The sequence below is a fragment of the Rhinoderma darwinii genome, chromosome 6 (genome assembly GCF_050947455.1).
Source record: "Rhinoderma darwinii isolate aRhiDar2 chromosome 6, aRhiDar2.hap1, whole genome shotgun sequence".
In the NCBI taxonomy this organism is placed as follows: Eukaryota; Metazoa; Chordata; class Amphibia; order Anura; family Rhinodermatidae; genus Rhinoderma; species Rhinoderma darwinii.
Window position 1 is genome coordinate 55,995,340 of NC_134692.1, and position 23,732 is coordinate 56,019,071.

General features: G+C 41.4%; 1 protein-coding gene across 1 annotated transcript in view; it reads right to left on the minus strand.

The window, feature by feature from the left end:
* LOC142655529 (aldehyde oxidase-like) overlaps positions 1–23,732 on the minus strand; it is a 90,513-nt gene that overhangs the window by 32,712 nt on the left and 34,069 nt on the right. The window contains exons 14-22 of the mRNA XM_075829787.1: positions 23,178–23,362; positions 22,149–22,311; positions 21,993–22,067; positions 19,741–19,910; positions 16,176–16,302; positions 15,830–15,952; positions 14,425–14,521; positions 12,262–12,386; positions 8,145–8,278 (exon numbers count right to left, since the gene is read on the minus strand). Coding sequence (XP_075685902.1) covers positions 8,145–8,278; positions 12,262–12,386; positions 14,425–14,521; positions 15,830–15,952; positions 16,176–16,302; positions 19,741–19,910; positions 21,993–22,067; positions 22,149–22,311; positions 23,178–23,362 — 1,199 coding nt within the window. The remainder of the gene's footprint in view (positions 1–8,144; positions 8,279–12,261; positions 12,387–14,424; positions 14,522–15,829; positions 15,953–16,175; positions 16,303–19,740; positions 19,911–21,992; positions 22,068–22,148; positions 22,312–23,177; positions 23,363–23,732) is intronic.

A 23,732-nucleotide genomic window follows, 5' to 3' on the forward strand; every position in this document is an offset into this window, starting at 1 on the left:
ATTGAATATACAGATGACTCATATGTTATGGAGTGTTTTTGTGTGATGCTATAAAAGCGACCACTACGGTTAAATAAAGTCAGAAGTATTTTGCCTTGAGAAACGTCTCAGTGTATCTGTTACTTCTCCGAGCAGCTCGCCCCCCCCCCCCCCACCTGATTTGAACCTGCATGGAGATCAAGGCGTAACGTGACTCAAATTGCGATCACAGAAATTGGCGCCCGAACCAGGGACTTGACCAGAAGGACGGCACCCCACCTTAGGGGATCTCCCGGGACTTGAATGGCGACCACCCGGACGAAGGAACGTGCAGACCACTGCTGCAGCAAGGTAAGAAGACTTAATTCTTACAAACTCTGCTCTGCACCTTCCTGTCTGGTAGGTCACCTTCCCGGTAGTACTCCTGAGGAATAGAGGGGCCACATGAGGGTATTTTTAGTGTAAAAATCTGGTCAAGTCTATATGTAATCCTACCCTCAGGATAAAGTGCCTGATCTCCATGACAGTATTTGTATGAATGTTGTAGAAACCCAGTTTTGTGTCACAAATGCATTTTAGAATAAGGAAATTGTTTTTGGAAAAAAACTTCCGATAATCTGGCAAAATACCGAAAATGTGTGTACAGCATTGAGGTACTTGCGGGGATTATCATGCACTGATTTTCAGCTCAAAATTCCAGAATTTTCTGCAATCCGATAATCCGGCATGTCAAAAGAACAGCTTGATTTTACGTTTGCCTTGTTATTTGGATTAGGAATATTTGTCATGGTGCGGAGGGCACGTACTCGAGTGGTGTCTCAGACGAAGAAAGTAAGATAGTTATAAAAGGACTGTGAAAGGGAAAGATCCTCTGGCCAGAGTAGAGTAAGTACGGAAACTAGAACTGTCTAAAATAGATGAGAAAGAAATTCATCTGTCAGTAGCTAAAATCTGTAACAAAATAAGAAGTATCAAGTGGATAAGTAACTGTCGAAAATAGGCAAGAAAGAAATTTGCCTATCAGGAAACTTACCCCTTGAATTACTTAGGGTGTGCCAAAAAAGGCCACCACTTACAGTCACAAGATGAGGAACTTGGTGTTCCTATTAAGAAGTTTCGAGGGGATAAGTAACTGTCTAAAATAGGTGAGAAGAAATTCACCTATCAGGAAAATTACCCCCTACGTAACTTAGGGTCTGCCCATAGGCGACCACTTATAACTAGTGACGAGATGAGCACCCACAAGGACTGACAGCCAAACAGGCAGTAGCAGAAAGAGAAGGTAAAAAGGCAACGCAAGGAACGAATCAGTTAATGAAGGCATGTGGAATGGGAAAAGCGGGAAGATTAGATCGGGAAAAATATAGATGACATAATGAGCAGATCCTTTGTGGGATTATTGTTTAGTTGGTTGTAATTTGGCTCAGTTGGATAGTGTATACAGAGTGTATGTAGGAGATACGTAGTGTGGGACTTTCCCTAACAGCCAATAGAGGTATGGCATATGGGTGAGCAAGCACCTGTTAAAATGGTGTAAATTTACTAGGGGATTGTAAATCCAGAACCACACAGAGTCAAATGACAAAGCAGATTGGAGTAGATGGATTGTAGCATCTTTTAGAAAGCAACAAAGAGCCTACAAATGTATGTAATGTTAATACACTGAATTAAAAGTGCAGGAGGTTGTCAGAGGAAATTCATATTTTATAAAGTAAAGTTTAAAGCAAAGGAAGCTATAGAAGTAGTAGTTGTTTTAAAGTTGCAAGTGACCTTATAGTAAATTCCCATATGGTATAATTTAGAATCAACTAGTGTGACAAGAGAAGGGGGAGGTGAAGAACAGCTGCTAGTGAGATAAGAAATGTAATCTTGTTCTTGAAAAGAATGGACACAACATTAAATGCTGAAATAGATATTTTGTATGACTTTGTGTCATATTGTATGTATTAGAAAACAGGACCAGCCGACGCCCGGTAATGGCGTCCGTACCTCATGTTGAGTGTGTCCTCATTGTTGGTGGGAAACCCCCTGCGCACTGTTTCCAAGGGGAGAGGCTGCCCCCCCTGCCCCTGATGTGGCCACGCCCGGCCCATCCAAATCAGTATGAAATAATCACCTTGTTAATTTTGTCATTTGTAGTGTCTTTTCTATTTACAGAAGTTCCAGTTTTAGTTCACTGATGAAACAACACGTCATCATAATATAGAGATGGTGGCCGTCAGATTGTACGGTTAAACATTAACGTAGATAATTCCTATACAATGGTGTGATGAATGATTGCAGATACGTATGTTGTTTTGCCGGCATTGAAAGTGTTAAGTTGTGAGAAGTTGTGAGAAGTTGAGAGAAGAAGTTGTGAGAAGCTGCGAGTTTGTGACCCCCCTCCCTCCCCTCTAAAGTGTGCTGTGTTTGGGAGGAGGAGGAGGGGGGCTGACTGGGTGCAGTCTGCAGGGCTGATGAGACAAAGGGATCTCAATATGCACTGCTGATATATATATATATCAGTAATGTGTACAAACTGAAATAAATTTCTTCTCTTTTGCGCAAGCGCTGTTGGTTATAAAAGTTACGATATTTATGTGTTATGATGTGATCAGATTTCATGTGTTTTGATAATTCAGACGTATTAAACTACAGATACTGTGAGACACGGGGGGGTTTTGAAAATGTATGTGACCCCACCGTTATACTGTTTATTGGTTTGCAGTAATTAATGTTATCAGAGATAATATTTTCTGTTTTATTGAATAACTAACTACAATTGTTTTGTTTTTGATTTCACACATGAGTTATGTCATTGTAAAGATCAAATGTTTGTCAGGAAAAAGTCATTTTTGTTTCAGGCTGTTGTACATTACAGGGGGTTAAATTAGTGTTATGTCGAGATGTAGTTTTGAACTCTGCTACATCACTCTCGCAGAGTCCACAAAGGGGGGAAGGGTGAAGGAACTGATCAGGTACAATTTTGGTTTATGTGTAAGAGACCATCCCCCTCCAGCAAAGTTACACAGGAGGCGATGTGACGTCACTCACACGAGTTTTTATGGATTTAGATGAGGGAGAAGGCAAAACAAAACTTGTCTGGACATTGTTAATTTGATGTAAAGTTTTTGGGAATGTTTTATTTTTATTTGTTTTTGTATTAATCAAGTATTTGCAGAACCTGATAAAAGTGAGATTCTCAAAGTATTCTGGATTATCAGCTGAATGAGGAGGAGTTGTGTTTGGTAGCGGCTTGTGACACCAATCCATGGAGTACCTCTACGCAAGCATATACTTTGTACTGGACTGAACAAAATGGACATGCCACTGCAGTTCTCACACAAAGTCATGGACCACAGCAGCGCCCGGTAGCATGTTATTCAGCTAGACTAGACCCTGTGGCCCGAGGTTCCCCATCATGTGTGAAAGTTATTATTGCTGTAAATTCAATGTTAAACAAGGCCTCAGATTTGGTCCTGGCATTTCCACCACATGATATTACTGCTATTCTAACTCAAGTACAACCTAAGCATTTGTCCACTGCAAGATATTTGAGATTAATTTGTGCTCTTCTTCTTCCTGAGCAGGTTACTTTACACCGCTGTACTACATTGAACCCAGCTACCTTACTGCCTTTGGAGCAAGGGGGAGAAGACGTAGGTAAAGTATGGTCACAATTTTTGCCTGAAACTGATGAACATGATTGTATGGCCCTTATGGCCCAGGAAACAGTGGGGTTCGCACATGTAAGAGATACCCCACTCCAAAACCCAGACCTAATACTCTTTGTGGATGGTTCAAGGTATTGTGTAGAAGGATCTTTTCTTACAGGATATGCAGTAACCACCGAAGATGTAGTCCTAGAAGCAGCCTCCTTACCAGCGTCCCGCTCAGCACAAGAAGCGGAGCTTAAGGCCCTGGCAGCAGCATGCCAACATGCAGAAGGAAAGACAGCAAATATATACACTGACTCTCGATATGCTTTTGGGATTGCACACGATTATGGCCCCATATGGAGGGCAAGACAATTTTTGACCTCTGCAGGTACACCTGAAAAGAATGCAGACTTTGTAAAATACTTGATGGAGACCCTGATGTTACCCACAGAAGTAGCAGTAGTAAAAATTAAAAGCTCACACTAAGGTGAGTTCACCAGAGACAAAAGGGGAAATGCCCTGGCGGACGAAGCAGCAAAGCAAGCAGCACAGAAGCTACCCGTGTTAGCAGCCGTATGTCAGATAAAAGATCCAGAGGAAACAAGACCAGCTGTAAGCCCGGAACTACTGCAAAAACTTCAAGGACAAGCAACAGAAGAAGAAAAAGACAAGTGGACGGCCCAAGGAGCAACGCTACGAAAAGATGGCCTCTGGCAGTGCCAGAATAAACTGTGCCTGCCTAAGACAATGTTCCCAATGATGGCCCAGATAACACATGGAGAGACACACCAGTCAAAAACGGCAATGATGGACTTGGTAAACAAGGTGTGGTATGCCCCAGGGTTTAGTGTGATGGCCAGCAGTTTTACACAAGGATGTATGATCTGTGCAACACATAATATTGGAAGAACTGTAAAAGTACCACAGAAGCACACACCCAGACCTATATATCCGTTCCAGAGACTACAGATAGACTATATTCAATTACCAAAAGTCGGTACCTATGAGTATGTGCTTGTTTGTATTGATCTTTTTTCAGGATGGCCAGAAGCATTTCCAGTAACCAAAGCTACAGCCGTAGCCCCAGCAAAGAAACTGATCAACGAGGTGGTGTGCAGATATGGAGTTCCAGAGGTGATCAAGAGCGACAGAGGAACTCATTTTACGGGTGAAATCATGAACTATGTGTTGTCAGCTCTAGGCATAAGTCAAGCCCTACATACACCATACCATCCACAAAGTAGTGGGAAGGTTGAGAGACTAAATGGGACTCTCAAATTGAAAATCCAAAAAGTAATGGTAGAAACCGGGAAACCATGGACCGAGTGTCTACCATTAGCCTTGTTCTCAGTAAGATACACGCCCACAAAAAGAACAGGTCTCAGCCCATATGAGATCTTATTTGGGTCGGCTCCCAGATTAGGATGTTATTTTCCACAGGTGCTCCAAATGCAGTATGGTAGACTAACAGATTATGTATAAACGCTGAACAAACAATTGACCAAGGTGCATGCACAAGTCTTTGCTTCCATTCCAGGTCCTGATTCAGTTGACGTATAAGCTAGAACCAGGAGATTGGGTCGTTGTCAAAAGACACGTGAGGAAGAGCCTTGAGCCACGGTTTGATGGTCCTTTTCAAGTCCTACTCGTTACAAGCACCTCAATGAAGCTCGAAGGAAAGGCAAGCTGGATTCACGCCAGTCATTGTAAAAAGGTTCTTCAGCCAGAAGAATGAAGATCTTTGCGGTTGTTGCGGCGGTTGTTGCGTGTGCTCTTATACAAAAAGGCAGAACTGCTACTCCTGTACACGTAATCAGTACAGAATCACTGGAACAGTTCAGGACAGGGTGGGCGAATGCCACAGTGGATAGAAAGCAGGGTAACTACACCTGTAAGGCCAATGACCCGTGTTATACTACAAATGTGACTACAACCGAAGGGACTTGGAAAAAAGGACCACATGGAGGGACTGTGTACCTTCACATAGACAAAACAGCCAACATTAGCATACAAGAAGAGACGCCGGGGCTGTTGTTTTGTTGTTATGAACCAGATTTACAGTATCTATAGAAATATACAACCAGTAAAAATAGAAATGAAATGATAAATAAGATTTATGAAAGATGCAACAAGGAGAGGCTCAACTCTACGATTGTAATAAAAGAAACTGATGGGATGATATTATGTATGAATAATAGCCAAATAAGAAATAGAAGATATTTTGTATTCTTGATAACAATTTTAAGAGATAGTTTTAAGCCACATATAACAGAACAAAGTCTGGAAAGAATCCCACACACTTGTAAGAGCGCTGTAACCCAACAGCAGAAAAAGAATGTACACTTCAATATTTCCTTCCCTGAATCCCCCAGCTGTCATAGACAAAAAAGAGAATGGTATGACCCGCTATTAGGAGGGGCAGGAACGGGATTAGGAGTATTGAATGGTATACAGTTAGAAACAGTTATGAACAAATTAAACTCAGTGGGAGACGACACATCTACTGCATTAAGGATAGGTGCCTCATGGTTACCTACTACCTTTGCCATACAACAGAAAGGGTTAGCTATAGATGAACTGTTTCTAAATGTTTTTAATGAAAGTATGCTAACCGAATATAGAACATTACAGAATGTATCAACTTTTGTAAATTGGACAGTATGTACGCTTAAAACGATGTGGCAACAAGAACAGATGAATAATTTTAAGAATAAATTGTTTAGTAGTCATGTTAGGCAATGGACAGACATTCTGCCCATAGGAGAGAGAAATGATACGTGGTTATTGTTCCAGCCTGAGTATACTGAGTGTGCCCCTAAATGGTGTGCAGGAAGACTAATAGCATTCAATGTGAAAAATCCTACTCTATTATGCAAATTTATTGTTATGCCAATGGTAATGATTGATCCGGTGACATTATTAGGACAATATTGGATGCCAGAAATGAAGAGAACACACATAGATTCTCAAAATAAGACAAGGAATATAGATTTGTGCCAATTAACAGAGCAAGGATATGTATGTAATCAGCAGTCAGGGATATATGAACCCTGTCTAATGCAGCACCAGGATAATGTATGCGCACTCACTATAATCCCACAAGCTAACCTACAGGTTTATATTGAAGTAGGTCCACAGCATGTATGTTTAATAACTAACAACAAGCAGACCCTTAGCCAGTTTAATCTCATAGGACCATTTTCAGGATGTCTATACAATGTGACGCATTTGACTTGGGGGAACCAAACTATAGTGTTCCTGCCTACTTTAGAAGAAATAATGTCCACTGTATGGGTACCTGAACCTTTGCCCTATGGAAATTTTAGTTTGCCACTGGAAGAGTTAAAACAAGTGTTACAAAAGTCTAAAGACGTAAAGAAATTGATAGCAGCCCATAATGTAACTCTAAGTAAAGTGAAAGTATTGGCTACAATAGCAGCTAGGGAAGTAATAAATTTATCGTCAGCAATAAAAGATGCCAGTGCCCATCACTAGTATGACGTTTTTACAGGATTTTCCCCCACTGCCACTAAGATACTGCATGTGTTATTCCAACCCTTGATATGTTTCATAATATTGTTTATATTGCTTACATGTTTCAATTGTTATACATTTTGCAAAATAAGGGAAGCATTCAAACAGAGGCCTATACATTATGATGAAAGAGTGTTGTGAGATTACCCCACCTACATACCTGTGTGAATCAAGTGAAGAAATGGATCGAAGCCTTGCTATCAGGAGATAGAAGTAGCATTGGAATTTAGGTGTTGGTAAAATCACAAAAGGAGGGATTGTTATGGAATAAATATATGTATAATGTATCTGGGGCCCCAAGGAGTGAAATGTTATAGAGGAGAACATGTGTTACAATAGAATGGGTATTTTAGAAAGGTTAAGAGAGGAAATAGTTTGCAGCTGCTCTGCTGTCTCTTTTGAAATTGCGAACAGATGGCGGTCAATCACTTGACCAACCCCCCTAAGCATAAAAGGGAATACCTTGTGTTCCACCAATGGGTTTTATTGAATATACAGATGACTCATATGTTATGGAGTGTTTTTGTGTGATGCTATAAAAGCGACCACTACGGTTAAATAAAGTCAGAAGTATTTTGCCTTGAGAAACGTCTCAGTGTATCTGTTACTTCTCCGAGCAGCTCGCCCCCCCCCCCACCTGATTTGAACCTGCATGGAGATCAAGGCGTAACGTGACTCAAATTGCGATCACAACCTAGAGTGTTGTCTTATTAATAACAGTGAATGAGGAAGGGAAAAGGTAGGTAGGATTCATTAATGAAAAATCATAATAGTAAAAATTTGTGAAATTGATTAAGAAAAAAGCAATGGTGAAACTTTTTTGAGACGTCCATCCAAAACTGTAGTTTTTTCCAGAGGGGTGGTTCTCTTAATGAAGAGACCCAATATAAAAAGAATATAAGGGGATTGAAAATGCAGCATAAAAAAATGTGGGCTACACCAGGGATGTTCTGCAGAACATAAATACACATTGTTGCATACAAGATCACTTACTTGTTGGCAGCAACTGCAGTAATTGCTGCAAGATGTCCTGTTTTTGTAGCTTTTCCCCCAAAAGCCCCTCCAACTCTCTTTACATGACATGCAATCCTGTTGGCGGGTACGTTCAATGCTGCACACAAAAGGCTCTATAAAACATATGAATGATGATAATTACGTGTTGTTATAACAAATATCTGTTATTTACTTGTAGAACACTAAATCAATATGCGTTACTAAGGCCTTATTCACACGACCATGCTCTTATCCACATTTTTGCTGATAAATTGCGGACCCATTCTTTTCTATGGCCCCATGCACATGACCGTGATTTACACGGATCGGTGTGAGGCCGCAAATCTGGACTGCAAAAACTCAGAATATGTGATTTTACAGTCCGGATTTGCGGATTCACCAATACTGGTGAATTGTTGTGGATTCATGAGTCCTGATGAAACACGGATGAATGAGGTTTTTTGTGGTCTGATGGAGCGCAACCAGGGTCGTCGATAGCACCGGGCCCAAGCACCGGATCTTTGGCCCGGTGTCCCGGATCCCTGGCGACTGGCATATTCGTGTCACAGCGGTCGCAATTGCGACTAAGTCACAGCGGTCGCAATTGCGACCAGGGCGCGGCCGCCCGCACCGTATCTGTAGAAGTTACTATAGTAACTGAGGCCTATGTAATCAAATACACGATCCCCTGTTACTATAGTAACGACACATACTTACCCATCTTTCTTCCCGAGCGCAGCAGAAGTCCTTATGTCTTCTCGCGATTTGACGTCAGGACGCTGTGCGCCACGGATGACGTCACGATGCTAGATGATGTTGGGACATCCGCTGCACCCGGAGCCGAAGAGGAGGTAAGTGTACCGTTACGGTCTGCTGGGGTCCTGTATCGAAGCCTGCCTTGTGGTAGGCTTAGATACAGGGTCTAACAGACAGTATAACACATGGACCCTGTACCTAAGCCCTCCACGTTAGGCTTAGATACAGGGCTCCGGCAGACAGTAATCTTATACAGTATAAGATTACTGTCTGCTGGGGTCCAGTATCTCAGCATGCCTTGTGGTAGGCTTAGATACAGGGTCTAACAGACTGTATCACACATGGACCCTGTATCTAAGCCTTCCATGTTAGGCTTAGATACAGGGCCCCAGCAGACAGTAATCTTATACAGCATAAGATTACTGTCTGCTGGGGTCTTGGATCTAAGCATGCCTTGTGGTAGGCTTAGATACAGGCTCTAACAGACAGTATCACACATGGACCCTGTATCTAAGCCCTTCACGTTAGGCTTAGATACAGGGCCCCAGTGGACAGTAATCTTATACAGTATGAGATTGCTGTCTGCTGGGGTCCTGTATCTAAGCATGCCTTGTGGTAGGCTTATATACAGGGTCTAACAGACAGTATCACACATGGACCCTGTATCTAAGCCTTCCATGTTAGGCTTACATACATGGCCCAAGCAGACAGTAATCTTATACAGTATAAGATTACTGTCTGCTGGGGTCTTGTATCTAAGCCTACCTTGCGTTAAGCGTAGATACAGGGTCTAGCAGACCGTGTCACACATGGACTCTATATCTAAGCCTACCACATCGTATTCTTAGATACATGGCCCATGTCTGATCCTGTCTGATGGGCCCTGTATCTAAGCTTACCACATGTGTTACTAATGGTTTTTTTTTTGTGTTTTTTTACAGGATCGGTCGTTGGACTACGTTGGATTCGAGTACTTCTTTGATAATGGCTTTTTTTATTTTCAACTTAAATGAGGGTTAAAAATTTTTTTCCAATGTAAGTGTGTGCTGTCCGTGGTTTTCCCGCACACATTGACGTCAATGTGCGACTAGGTGCATTAAATATTTATGCAAATGAGCCTTTCTTATGGACAACTGGGCGTTTTTAATCTTATTTCCAACTGGGCGTGTATTGTGTTCGTTACATCTGGGTGTGTTTACTTGTTTTACTAGCTGGGCGTTGTGAATGGAAGTGTATGATGCTGACGAATCAGCATCATCCACTTCTCTTCGTTACCAGCTTCTGGCAGTGCACAGACACACAGCGTGTCCTCGCGAGATCACGCTGTGACGTCACTCACTTCCTCCCACAGGAACTTCATCCCGTCGTACGAGCGAGAACACGCTGTGTGTCTGTGAACTGCCAGAAGCTGGGTGGTAATGAAGAGAAGTGGATGATGCTGATTCGTCAGCATCATACACTTCCATTCACAAAGCCCAGCTAGTAAAACAAGTAAACACACCCAGATGTAACGAACACAATACACGCCCAGTTGGAAATAAGATTAAAAACGCCCAGTTGTCCATAAGAAAGGCTCATTTGCATAAATATAAAAATGGTCATAACTTGGCCAAAAATGCTCGTTTTTGAAAAAGAAAAACGTTACTGTTATCTACATTGCAGCGCCGATCTGCTGCAATAGGAGATAGGTGTTTGAAAATCTGGTGACAGAGCCTCTTTAAAGGGGTTTTCCCACAAACACATGTATTCCCTTCATTACGGCTACATTCACATGAGCATATCAGTTTCACGCGCGTGAAAAACAGCCGTGAATCTAGTCCGTTATGTATCAGTGTGCTTTGCGAGGGGCATGCGTTATTCACGCACTCGCAAAGCACATCCTTTTTTTATTTATTATTATTTTCAATTGAATTGATGCGTAAATCAAGCACAGCACACGGATGTGCATCCATGTGTTGTGTGCGTGATTTTCACGCATCCATTGACTTCAATGGGCGATAGGTGCGTGAAAAAAGTACAAATATAGGACATGCAGTGAGTTTTACGCAACGGACACACGCTGCGTTAAAACTCCTTGAAATCAATGGGTCAGTGTGCTGTGTGTGATTTTCACGCACAGCACACGGATGAGTTTTACATTCGTCTGAATGAGCCCCAATTTCTATGGAGCTGCCAGAGACAGCGGTTCCGGAAGTCCTATAGAAATAAATGGATCGCTGGTCGAGCATGCGCTCCAGCGCTTCATTCTCATGAAGCACTTCGGGGGACTTTTGTTCCCCCGTTCTCCTCATCGCTGGGGGTCCCGTGGATAGGGGATACCTGTGTTTTGTGGGGGAAACCCCTTCAAAGGAATTTGTTAGACGTACAAAAAGCGCAATGGGGTTCCAGTCCCCACAGTCGGAAAATCCGCAGTATAATGCAGTAGCAGCAGAGTGGATGAGATTTGAACAAATCTCATCCACACGCTGCGTAAATGATGAGTGGAAAAAATGATCAGAAATTGACAAGCAATACGTTTTTTTTAATCCGCAGCATGCTAATTGTATCTGCGTAAACGCTGCTTATTTGTTGCGGGATTTCCCCATTGAATTTAATGGAAGGTAAATCCTGCAAAAAATATGAGATGTGTTTTTTTGCAGTGGAATCGCAGCGATTCCACCAGAAAAAACATAACTCAGAAAAAAAATCTTATACTTATCCAGAAGTCTGTATTTCTTCGTCCAGGCCGGCCCCCTGGGATGACGTTTCATCCCATGTGACCACTGCAGCCAATTACATGCTGCAGTGGTCACATGGGATGAAATGTCATTCCAGGGCGGCAGAGAGTCATGACGTCAGGGGGACGCGTCGGCATGGTAAGTATCCTTTTTTTTTTCTTTCTGAGCATGGTTCCGCAGCGGACATTCCAGACGGAAAACTGCGTCACAATTTGGTGCGGTTTTTCGGCCGGAATTCCCTGTAGCACACTGCGTAAAAGCACACAGTGTATCCGCTCTGAGTATCCGCCCTGTGTGAATGTAGCCTTATACAGTATTATTACTATCTTAGGATTTATGTAATATGACTATTACATTATGAATTAGGGGCTATTACTTAATTTTATGTGGCTGGTATTGTGATTAGTAGTACCACCCACACTGGCTGATCTTCTGATCCTGTTAGAGGAGGTATTCATAGTGAATTACTTTTCCTATTATTTTTGTGTGACATGGTCATTTAATAAATTAGATACAGCTGTTATTCTGAAAGTGTCTCTAGAATAAATTGGTAGCTAGAATCTGATTGGTTGCAAAACAAGTGCAAAGGGTATAAGTAGCAAAGGCATGAAGTCCTGCTAAACATCCGCTTGATGTTACATTACTTGTGTATGAGTTGGATCTTGGGTAGCCAAATACACGTCCATTTCTCCATCTTCTCCTTTAGGGACAGCTCGGATACTCTGGGTCTCCATATAGAAATGTTCCTGGCCACTTATATAGACTTCACCTGCAATGCTCACAAAAAGCATAAAAAGAATGTATCATCCAAAAATTATATATTATTTCATTTAGATTTTTATTATATACAAAAATTTTGGTGGTGTTTTTTATTATTTATGTGACTAATCACATAAAAAAAATCTTGAAAAGAATGGAGAGAGACGCGCATATACATGCATGGCTACCTCCATCTGCCGTCTAAATGCGGCAGCAGCCATATCCCTTGGAATACCCCTTTAAGGTGGACCTGCTCTCACTAATCATGCTGCCCTATCTGTGAGCAGCATGTGATTGTTAATTAGCAGTGAAGAGGATTGGTATATCTTTAATTGCAAAAATGGAAGTGGAAGCTTTTAATGAATCATTTATTTCTTGGTAAAATGCAGATTGGAGAGTAAGTGATTCAAAGCTTTGACTTTGCAGGAGTGTAAGCAAGACAGAGGCGTAGATAGTGGGGGTGGGGCAGGGGGTGGTGGCTACCGGGCCCACAGAGATTTTGGGGCTCAGGGCCGGTCCCCCAGCGGTGGCATGTCCCAGTTTCAATTGTATCTGCAATCTCAGGACACAGATACAGTTGAATCCAATGCTGGAGCAGGGAGCTGACGGCTCCTCGCTCCAGCGTTCACTATGTAATATCGGCCATGAGTGGCTTGGTGCAGACACGATGTAGTGACGTCATCGCGCCTCTCTGTGCCGAGCCACACACAGCACAGACCGGAGGAGCAGAGGGATCTCCTCCACACGTCATGTGAACAGGGATAGGTAAGTATTTTTTTTTTTTCTTTATTAGGCACTATGGGGGCATTATACTGGGTATGAGGGGCCCTTACGGGGCAATATACTGTATGGGGGCAGCTATGGAAGCATTATACTGTATGAGAGCAGCTATGGGGGCATTATTCTGTATAGGGTAGATATGGGGAATTATACTGTATGGGGCAGCTATGGGGCATTATACTGTATGAGGGCAGTTATGGGGGCATTATGCTGTATGGGGGCAGCTATGGGGCATTATACTGTATATGGGCAGCTATAGGGGCATTATACTGTATGTGGGCAGCTATAGGGACATTATACTGTATAGGGGCATCTATGGGGGCATTGTATTGTGTGGGGGGCACTATAGGGTCATCATACTGTGTGGAGGGCCTACTGGGTTGGGGCCCACTCAGATGTGTTTTGCCACCCTGTGCTAAAGGCCCTAGCTACGCCTATGGAGCCAGATTATTGTTTATGCAGTGGTAGTTGGTTCACAAACATCCATTAAATACTATATATACACTGTGTACTATGTTCTAAAGATCAGACAGCCCACAAGCATACTACTGATTGTAGAGTACAAGCTATTATAGAACGTATTTATGATATTTATCAGCTTGTGTCTGATTACAGACCTGCAAAGCAAACATAGTAAATTTCGAATGCCCTTCAGCACTATGTTGACGGCTAAAGAGGACGATTCACTTAATGATACTATATAGGGAATATATATATATATATATATATATATATATATATATATATCTACATACATATATGTATATATATATATACACATATCTATATATATCTACATACATATATATATAGATATCTATCTATCTATCTATATAGATAGCAAAATCCAAAACACAAGACAGCACTCCAAGTTCAGTGAAAAATGGGATCACTTTAATCCCCACTTGCGACGTTTCAGCCCTACTCCATGGGGCCTTTCTCAAGCAATCAGGCCCCATGGAGTAGGAATGAAACGTCGCAAGTGGTGATTAAAGTGATCCCATTTTTCACTGAACTTGGAGTGCTGTCTTGTGTTTTGGATCTTTCTGGCTATTTGGGACACTGGTCGTGTGTCTGAACAAGAACCTGTGCACCCGATACTGGAAGAACGGTGCTGCTTTTGCTTTGTTTTTATATATATATATATATATATATATATATATATATTCTTTATATATTCTCTAGAATGGCCATATTGAGAAGTCTTGCTTGAATGCTACAACTAGTACAGAGTATGGAAGATATATTAGCTGCTACAAGTTCTGTACCTTCATGGACTTGATCAGCGGATTGAAATGCTTCTTCCACATTCCCCACCTCCAGTTGTCTTTGGGGTTGGTAGAATGAATTATTATTAATGGCTTCCTGGAGTATAAACCAAGAAAAATATATTACTACATATGGAATATCTACCGCTATGGTTGAATTAATAACCAATTCAAGTTTCACGGTTACCTTCAGTTATATAAGATGCATGATCTTAGTTTGCTTGACTATGTAAAATTAATAAAGAAACCTTAGATTTTGAATCCTCATGAATTACTTACATATTAATTTATACTTCATTTTTAAATAATTTCACAGTGGTATTTTTGGTGCATATCTCAAATACACAATGGGTGTCAACATTGTCATTGGCAGGACTCAACTCAAGTTGCAGCACTTGGCCTGTCCAACTTCTACTCTAGTGCACTCCCAGTCAGTACAGACAAAAAATTTAAGACACACACACATACAATATCATATTCATTTTAACTTAATTTTTTGTTTTTATTGTTTTTTATTAGACAAAATAGAAAACTGTACATACAAAATCACATTTTACTTTCGTTCCCCCAAAACCACCCCCAGCCTATTACCACCCACAAGGAGAGAAAAAATAATAACAACAAATTTATATATAAGGAGGTCTCCCCTATTCAGTTTTTTGTGGGATTTAGCAAAATCATATTTTAAATGTTTGTTAGGATGGTTCGGGAGATAGGTTAAGAACTGTTGGGTAGTTCTCTTGAGTTTGAGAGACCCTCCCCTCTATGCCAAAATACAGTTTATACTTGGAGTTTTTTCTAAATACTGTAAATGACAATGTGCACACAAAAAAAAGGTGGCAGGTCCTCTTTAATTTTATTGAGGCACCTGTCAAAAGTACCTATTGCTATATAAAAAAAAACATCCATGCATGTAATAAATAAAGTATAAATGAAATAGATGACAATACAGGACACAGAAACAGAACATGTGGGATCATAAGCGATATTTGTAGTACATTTGCTAGAAAACTTGTATAATCTGAACGCCTAGTGAACAATATTAACTCAAAGAGTTGACCGATAAATGTATTTCCATGAAAGTTTGCTTTAAAATCCCATCTTCACCTCTGAATCAGTGTCAGAATCCCTTTGATCTAGTGATCAGTGGAAGTCAAAGCGCACGGACCTCCAACCATAAGAACTTTTCACATGTCAGAAGTTGGGAAACAACTTGTAAACATATTGTGCTCACACTTTGTAATATACTCTCTGTTATGACAAAATGTTCCCTCCTCGACCTGCAATATTGCAGCCACTGTTTGAGAACTTTGACATTGTTGGAGAGTGGCTAATATATATTCCAATCTATAGTAGTTTTTTATTGCCATTTGTATTATTCAGATCTTGAAAGATTACAACATACCTCAATTGTCAGAATAACTGGTTCCAAATTCTCATAAACAATATTGACTTTGGCCGCTGCCTTTTTTGCTTCATCTGGGGTGTTAGCCAACACTGCACAGATAACCTGACCCACACATAGTACCTGCAGGGTAGAACAAGATTTAGGGTAAATGTCAACCTCCATTTACTTGCTGAATTTAAAAAATACCCTACAAATAATACTTTTAAAACACAATAAATATGTAAAAAGAAGTGAAATAATGAGGAAAAAAATCTTCAGGGAGCATAGCTAAAGATTTGAGCTCTGTGTGGATCTACTACTTCAAAGGGTCTCCGGGATTAGAAAAAGGCTTATTTTATCTTACCTTTCCACGTGCCAATATTTGCACTGTTCCATCATCTAATGTACACTCACTGGTGCCAGGAAAGTCATCTGCTGTTATAATGTCGACCACACCAGGCTGGGCTAGAGCTTCTGAAAAGTCCATAGATCTACAAGGTAAGAAAATAAATATATATATATATATATATATATATATATATATATATATATATGTAAACATATATATCTATCTGTCAATGTCCCATGAGCCAGGGCTGTAGAAACTGCCCTGGTCATGGGAAATTGCTCCAGACAAAACCCCCTACGCGCTCATGACGGTGAGCGGTGACGTCATATCACAGCACCGACCGATTTGAGCCGGGCGCGAGTGCCACTATTGTGCTTGCGCCTGGCTCAGGAGCAAGCGCTCCGGCTGGGTTTAATTAGCCCTGCGCCGGTGCCTTCGCTCTCTGTTCTTGCTCGCCCACACTAACAGACCTCCTCTCCTGCTCCCTCCGGATCCAACACCGCTCCACCAATGCCTAAGTATCACCCTCTTCACCTACACTTAACCCTTTCCCCTACACAATGAGCATTTCTCCTGGTTTAACCCTTCACCCCTCTCTCTCTACCTCCCCTATACAACGAGCATTTTTCCCGATTAACTCTTACCTCCCCTAGACAAGGAGCTTATTAACCCCTTCCCCTATACAACGAGCAACCCTTTGACCCCCATCCTAGCCCTGCACATTACACCATCCCCTGGTTAACCCTTTCCCACCTACCTGCACATTTCCCCCTGGTTAACCCTTTAGCTGGCTAACCCTTTCCTGCACTCCGCTGGTTAACCATTTACACCACCTACACATTCCCTGGTAACCCTTTCCTTCACTACAACCTGCATATTCCTTTGGTATTTAACCCTTCACGTCCCTTGTCTCTATTTACCCCAACTGTACAAAACGTAACCCTTTAGTGTACAGGGACAGTTAGAGCTAGGTGGGAGTGGGATATAAATATCGTGTGTGCATTGTAACATATATATATATATATATATATATATATATATATATATATATATATATATATATATGTGTTTGGATAAGCGAGTGGTGTTAGTATAGCACTGCTGATATCTTGTTAATACTGTGCCACATGCCAAGTTGCCAAGTCCACCATGAATCATGTGTCTAGAGTGTTTCGTTCCAAATTATGTCTGGATTAAGAATAACTTCCAAGATGTGTCTTGCAATCACAACAGATCTGATCCTTTAAATAGTGTAAAAAAGTCTAATGTTTATCAATTTAACTCTAGTTAAATAAACCTAGTGCAGTCTTCTTAAAGGGAAGGTGTCATGAATTTTTTTTATTTTTTATCATATTGCTTTTAGTATGATATTAAAATAAATTTTATTTATTTGTGTTCTTGTGTTCTACTTTTTACTTTTTTCTTACTTTTACTTCTCTATGGGGGCTGCCATTTTTTTTTTTCATCTCTGTATTTGTCGATTAACGACACTTACAGAGATGGAATACGGCACATACAACCCCATAGAGAATGCGAACGGGAGCCGTCCCATTCTCTGCAGCATACGCCGTCTGTGTGGGAACGGCGCATGCGCCGCTCCCACACAGACCAAAAGTAATCTCAGTCGCAGAGCGAAATCCGGCGCCATTTTCATGTGGACCGGAAGCCGCTGCCGGACAGTAAGATGACGACTTCCGGCCGCAGCTTCCGGCCATATGTTCAAGGAAGCGAAAGCGCAAGGCAAAGGAGCGGAGGCTGCAGCAGCGGCAGGAGCAGGAAATTTATGTTCGTGTATGTGATGTGTGTATTATGTTCGTGTATGTTCGCGTATGTTCGCGTTATACTGTCTGCTGAGCACTGTATCTAATCCTCCTACACTGCGCAGTCGCTCAGAAAATGGCGGCACACAGTGTAGGACGTTTGAACATTCAACCCCCTCCTTCTCCTGGCACTAGCCAGAATAAGGGAGGGGGGATTGTGTGAGGACGCTAAAGCGAGTGTGTCTACCCCAAATTTGCAGCATAAAGCAATGAGGTTGCTTTACCACATTGACCATGCTGCAATTTTGGTAACTGCTCCCTCTAGTGCCCAGCACATGGAAATGTTATAAATTAGAATCTAATTTATAATAATTCCTGACTTGTGAAAAAATTAAAACAATGTGTAATCACTCAAATTATAATTGTTTAACTTAAAAAAAATAATAATAATTCTAGCGACACATTCCCTTTAAAGAGGCTCTGTCACCAGATTTAGCAACCCCTATCTGCTATTGCAGCAGATCGGCGCTGCAATGTAGATTACAGTAACGTTTTTATTTTTAAAAAACGAGCATTTTTGGCCAAGTTATGACCATTTTTGTATTTATGCAAATGAGGCTTGCAAAAGTCCAAGTGGGCGTGTTTAAAGTAAAAGTCCAAGTGGGCGTGTATTATGTATGTACATCGGGGCGTTTTTACTACTTTTACTAGCTGGGCGTTCTGACGAGAAGTATCATCCACTTCTCTTCAGAACGCCCAGCTTCTGGCAGTGCAGACACAGCGTGTTCGAGAGATCACGCTGTGACGTCACTCACAGGTCCTGCATCGTGTCGGACGAGCGAGGACACATCGGCACCAGAGGCTACAGTTGATTCTGCAGCAGCATCAGCGTTTGTAGGTAAGTAGCTACATCGACTTACCTGCAAACGCTGATGCTGCTGCAGAATCAACTGTAGCCTCTGGTGCCGATGTGGCCTTCACGATGCAGGACCTGTGAGTGACGTCACAGATCTGCACTGCCAGAAGCTGGGCGTTCTGAAGAGAAGAGGATGTTACTTCTCTTCAGAGCGCCCAGCTAGTAAAAGTATTAAAAACGCCCCGATGTACGCACATAAAACACGCCCACTTGGACTTTTACTTTTAAACACACCCACTTGGACTTTTGCAAGCCTCATTTGCATAACTACAAAAATGGTCATAACTTGGCCAAAAATGCTCGTTTTTTAAAAATAAAAACGTTACTGTAATCTACATTGCAGCGCCTATCTGCTGCAATAGCAGATAGGGGTTGCAAAATCTGGTGACAGAGCCTCTTTAAAGTGTATTTACATGTTGAATCCCGGTTTTGCACAACCGCAGTAATTTTGCATATGATTTTGCGGAAAATCGAGGCAGAAAAAGAGATGCGATTGAACAGCAAGTATTATCCCCTCTACTAAGACTTTCTAAATACCAGCTAGAATGCATTATCTTTGTATTTTGTTTTGTATTTAGCTAACGGCCTGTTCACATCTGCATTGGAGGCTAAGTTTATCCAGTTAAATGACAGACACAATGACGGAAACCTGACAAAACCTATTATAGTCAATGGGTACTGTCGGGCGCCGATGGTGTCTGTCATGCAACGGACCCGCCACTTCTGGTATTTTCGTAGTTGTTCTCCTCTAACAGAGCAGTGTAAAGGAAACACTGAACGAAGATGTGAACGGGCCCTTACAATTTTATTGTGTCATCCACTCATATTGGAAATGTGACTTTGTTTTAGAAAAAAAATAAAAATAAACGATACAACACCAAACTTCATGGTATTTGTAACTTACACAATATTTGCATGAGCTCTGGAGCTGGTGACTAATCTCACATACAGTTCCCCAGCCACAGGGGGCATGTCATCTGTGTAAATGGCCTCCCCAGTGGCCTGTTTGATCCCAGACCTGTGCATAATAGGTCGTCCAACAGGGTCACAATCAGGCTGCTCTTCGGGTACATTCTGTTAAAAAGTGATTATAATCATAAATTCAGTGATCGCATCACGTCAGCATTCACTAATCTTTATGACAGATACTCTATTGTTTTAACCCCTTAACGACCAGGCCTGTTTGGGCCTTAAAGCTGTTTTCCGGTTTCAGCAAATTAATGCTATTATTTGTATGGTTAAAAGTCATACAATTTTCCAATATACTTTCTATATTAATTTCACACAGTTATTTCAAGATTTCTGCTTTTTGTTATTCAGTAGGAACCTTCATTGTTTACTTCCAGTGGATAAAATTCTGTCCATGGTCATATGATGGACACACAGGTGCACAGCTCGTTACAGTTACATCATGTGTATCAGAGCGGTGTCTCCTAATGATCCCAGCACCTGTGTGTTCATCACATGACTACTGAGTAATCCTCGAACCCGACTTTTGCAGCGGGAGCCCGGCTGTCAGTCATAGCCAGTCTCCTGTGGGAATCGCATGGGCACAGCTTCTGTGCCTGCGCAATTACAATGACGTACATGTACGGAATTCTGTGGCCTCTACACCCCACAGAAGACATACATGTACGTCATTCTGCCATAATGAGTTAATTAACCAATAAAATCACAAACTAAAGATATTGAAAACAATTTTAAATATTATTTGAATACACCAAGGTGATGAAACTGCACCCCACAGCAGATATACAGTTTCAGATTGTATTTGTGGTATTTCTAAACAAAAAGCAGTCCATGTAGTTACCTTAAAGCTCTGTGGATGAAGGTAGGACTGTTTTAAGATTAAAATCCAGCATCAACTGGACCCAAAAGATTGTAAAACATTCTGGATTCTTAAATAGACATAGACTTTTAAGTGTACTAGGCTACCAGAAAAATGGAACCATGTAGATCAACGACCTTGTATTAATGTCTTCCATAATCCAAACCTCCCACTCCCGTCTCCGAGACTTTTGTCGTGCTGCACCAGTCCTATGGAATGCGCTACCCCGGACAATCAGATTAGTTCCTAACATTCACTGTTTTAAGCGTGCTCTGATAATACATATTTTTAGACAGGCCTATAACATTTCCTAATCTGACTCCTTTCCTTTATCCCCTTCCTATTACATTATTAATCAGAGCCTGACCGCTTCATTCAGCAGTCTCCCCCACACTCCCTGCACCCCAATACACTTCACGTGTGTCATACACAGATACTGGCTGGTGACCGGCTCATGCAGTTTTATGTTCTACCCCATGTGTATAAAAGATGGCTGGACCATTGTACTTAACAAGCAGGTGTCTCCCTTATTTCCTCATAGATTTTAAGCTCTTGCTATCAGGGTCCCCACTTCTCGTGTTTGAATTGTTAATTTGTTTTGTCACTATGTAATGTAAAGTGTTGCGGCATATGTTGGCGCTACATAAGATTATTATTATTATTATTATTATTATTATTATTATTATTATTATTTAGTAACCAAGTTGTGAAATCAAGGGACAGTTTCATGCTTTTGTAAAAATAAGAAGATTGATCATGAGCTGAACTGAATTATTTGCTTGAATGTGAGGCTGGGTTCACACGACCATGTTACGTCCGTAATGGACGGAACGTATTTCGGCCGGAAGTCCCGGACCTAACACACTGCGGGGAGCCGGGCTCCTAGCATCATAGTTATGTACGACGCTAGGAGTTCCTGCCTCTCCGTGGAACTACTGTCCCGTACTGAAAACATGATTACAGTACGGGACAGTTGTCCTGCAGCGAGGCAGGGACTCCTAGCATCATACATAACTATGATGCTAGGAGCCCGGCTCCCTGCACTGTGTTAGGTCCGGGACTTCCGGCCGAAATACGTTCCGTCCATTACGGACGTAATGTGCTCGTGTGAACCCAGCCTTATGGAGATATTGCCAATGTTATACAGCCAGGTGACTAATCATGTTATACAGCCAGGAGAATATATCATATGTTTTACTGCAGCTGCAAAAAGATAAGAACTAGATATTGCCTCACAGTATATAATATGAAGCTTATTTATAATCCTGTATTTCATTACACTTTGTTCCGATAACCAAATATGCCCTTTATAACTCCCACTTCTTTACCTGGTAAGTCTGAATGTGTTCAGAAGGTGTTGAATCAAATCTCTTTAGCGCACTTATGTCTGGATTATTGGGATCCTGTTAAAGACAATGAATTAAGAAAGATTCCAGAAGTTTGCCAGCAAAGTTTATACAATACGGAAACTAAGTGATGCATACCAACTGGCTCAGTGCCCGTAGCACCTCCAGGTAGAATTTGAAAAGGAAGCTGACTGTCAGTGCTCTCTTATATTCAACCATCCCACCGGGCGCAGACGGATTTAGACGAATCTCCTCCAAAATCAGCTTGCAGGCTTCACTCAACATGTCTTCATCCCAATGCCTGAGGTATGATACACCAATGTTTACCACTAAAGCACTATTCTATAAAAAAAAAAATCTTTAAATGCTTTAGGAATATAAATCACCATAACCATAGATTGAATAAAATGTTTCATTGTACACAATTTTTTTTTTTTAAACAATATTTTTTTTTATTTCTCCATAAACTCCTTAACGGTGGAAAAGTGCAGGATGTACAGAAAAAATGGAACTGTAAATTAAAAAAAAAAGGATGGAATACAGTCATGTAGGGCAACACAGTGCCTCAGAATTTCAAAGTCAAATTCAGGGTTAGGGGAAAGGAAAAGATAACAAAAAAAATAAAAAAAATATGATAATCATTACAAAAAGGGATGGGGGAGAAAGGGGAAGAGAGGGAAAATAAGAAAACAGCATTAAACAGCATATGTGCCATAATGACCCCTCCTCACCGCAGCAAAGGAGGCATAAATTAGAATGAGAGAGAAACGGTTTCGCCTGTCGTACGGGAGATAGGTTCCATCTTGTCAAGAGTTTGTATGAGGTTTCGTTAATATAAGAGTGGGAAGAAGTGTGAGCAGTCTCCCAAATCTGCTGCCAAGTAATGCTATCAGGGATCGGGCCAATTTCCCTCTTTCATGCCTCTACATAGGGTGGAGTACCGGTAGAGCTCAAATTCCTAAATTAGGAATAAAGTTAAGAAATCCTCCCTTTATTTTTAAGGGCAAGTCTACAGATCCCAATATCCTTTTTATTTAGCAGGATGGTGATGGCCTACAGTACTTATGAGTCTGTGCACAAAAGTATCTTGAGACCAGACACTTGAAGAGTAACCAAATATTAAACATGTATTTATTTTACAACTAGCACAATTTTACAAGTACTAACTTTCCAACCAGCCGTCGACTAGTTTCCTTTGCACACATGGTAGTTGCTCCAACTCCTCCATAGAATATACAAATGGTTTTAATAACATCTCTGTTTTCTTCAATCTGAACCTTCATCCCAGCAATGACAATGGGCAAAGCATTTTCTCGACGCTGGGCCTGTCTAATGGCAAACACATGATCTCCCTAATAAAACAAGATAGCAGTGCAATATTTTTCAGCAGTTTGTATAAAAGTTGAGTCATAAATTTATATTTACCATAAGTGGCTATTAGATAAGTAGGGTTAGCTGGGTCACTTACCCCACTATAATAAGGCTCAGAGGCAGCGGCTGCTATGGGGCCCACTGAATGAGGGGGCCCGTACCGCCCGCTGGCACTGTCTCCCCATGCCCTGTGGCACCACCATGGCTGCTACAGCAATAGCGATGCCACATTCAAGAGTATCTGCATCCTTAGGACGCAGATACTATTACACACTATAGTGTATCTCCCTGCTTTGCCATTTACTAGGCTACAGGCCAGTTTTATTTGTTTGAGGGGCACTGTATGGCACT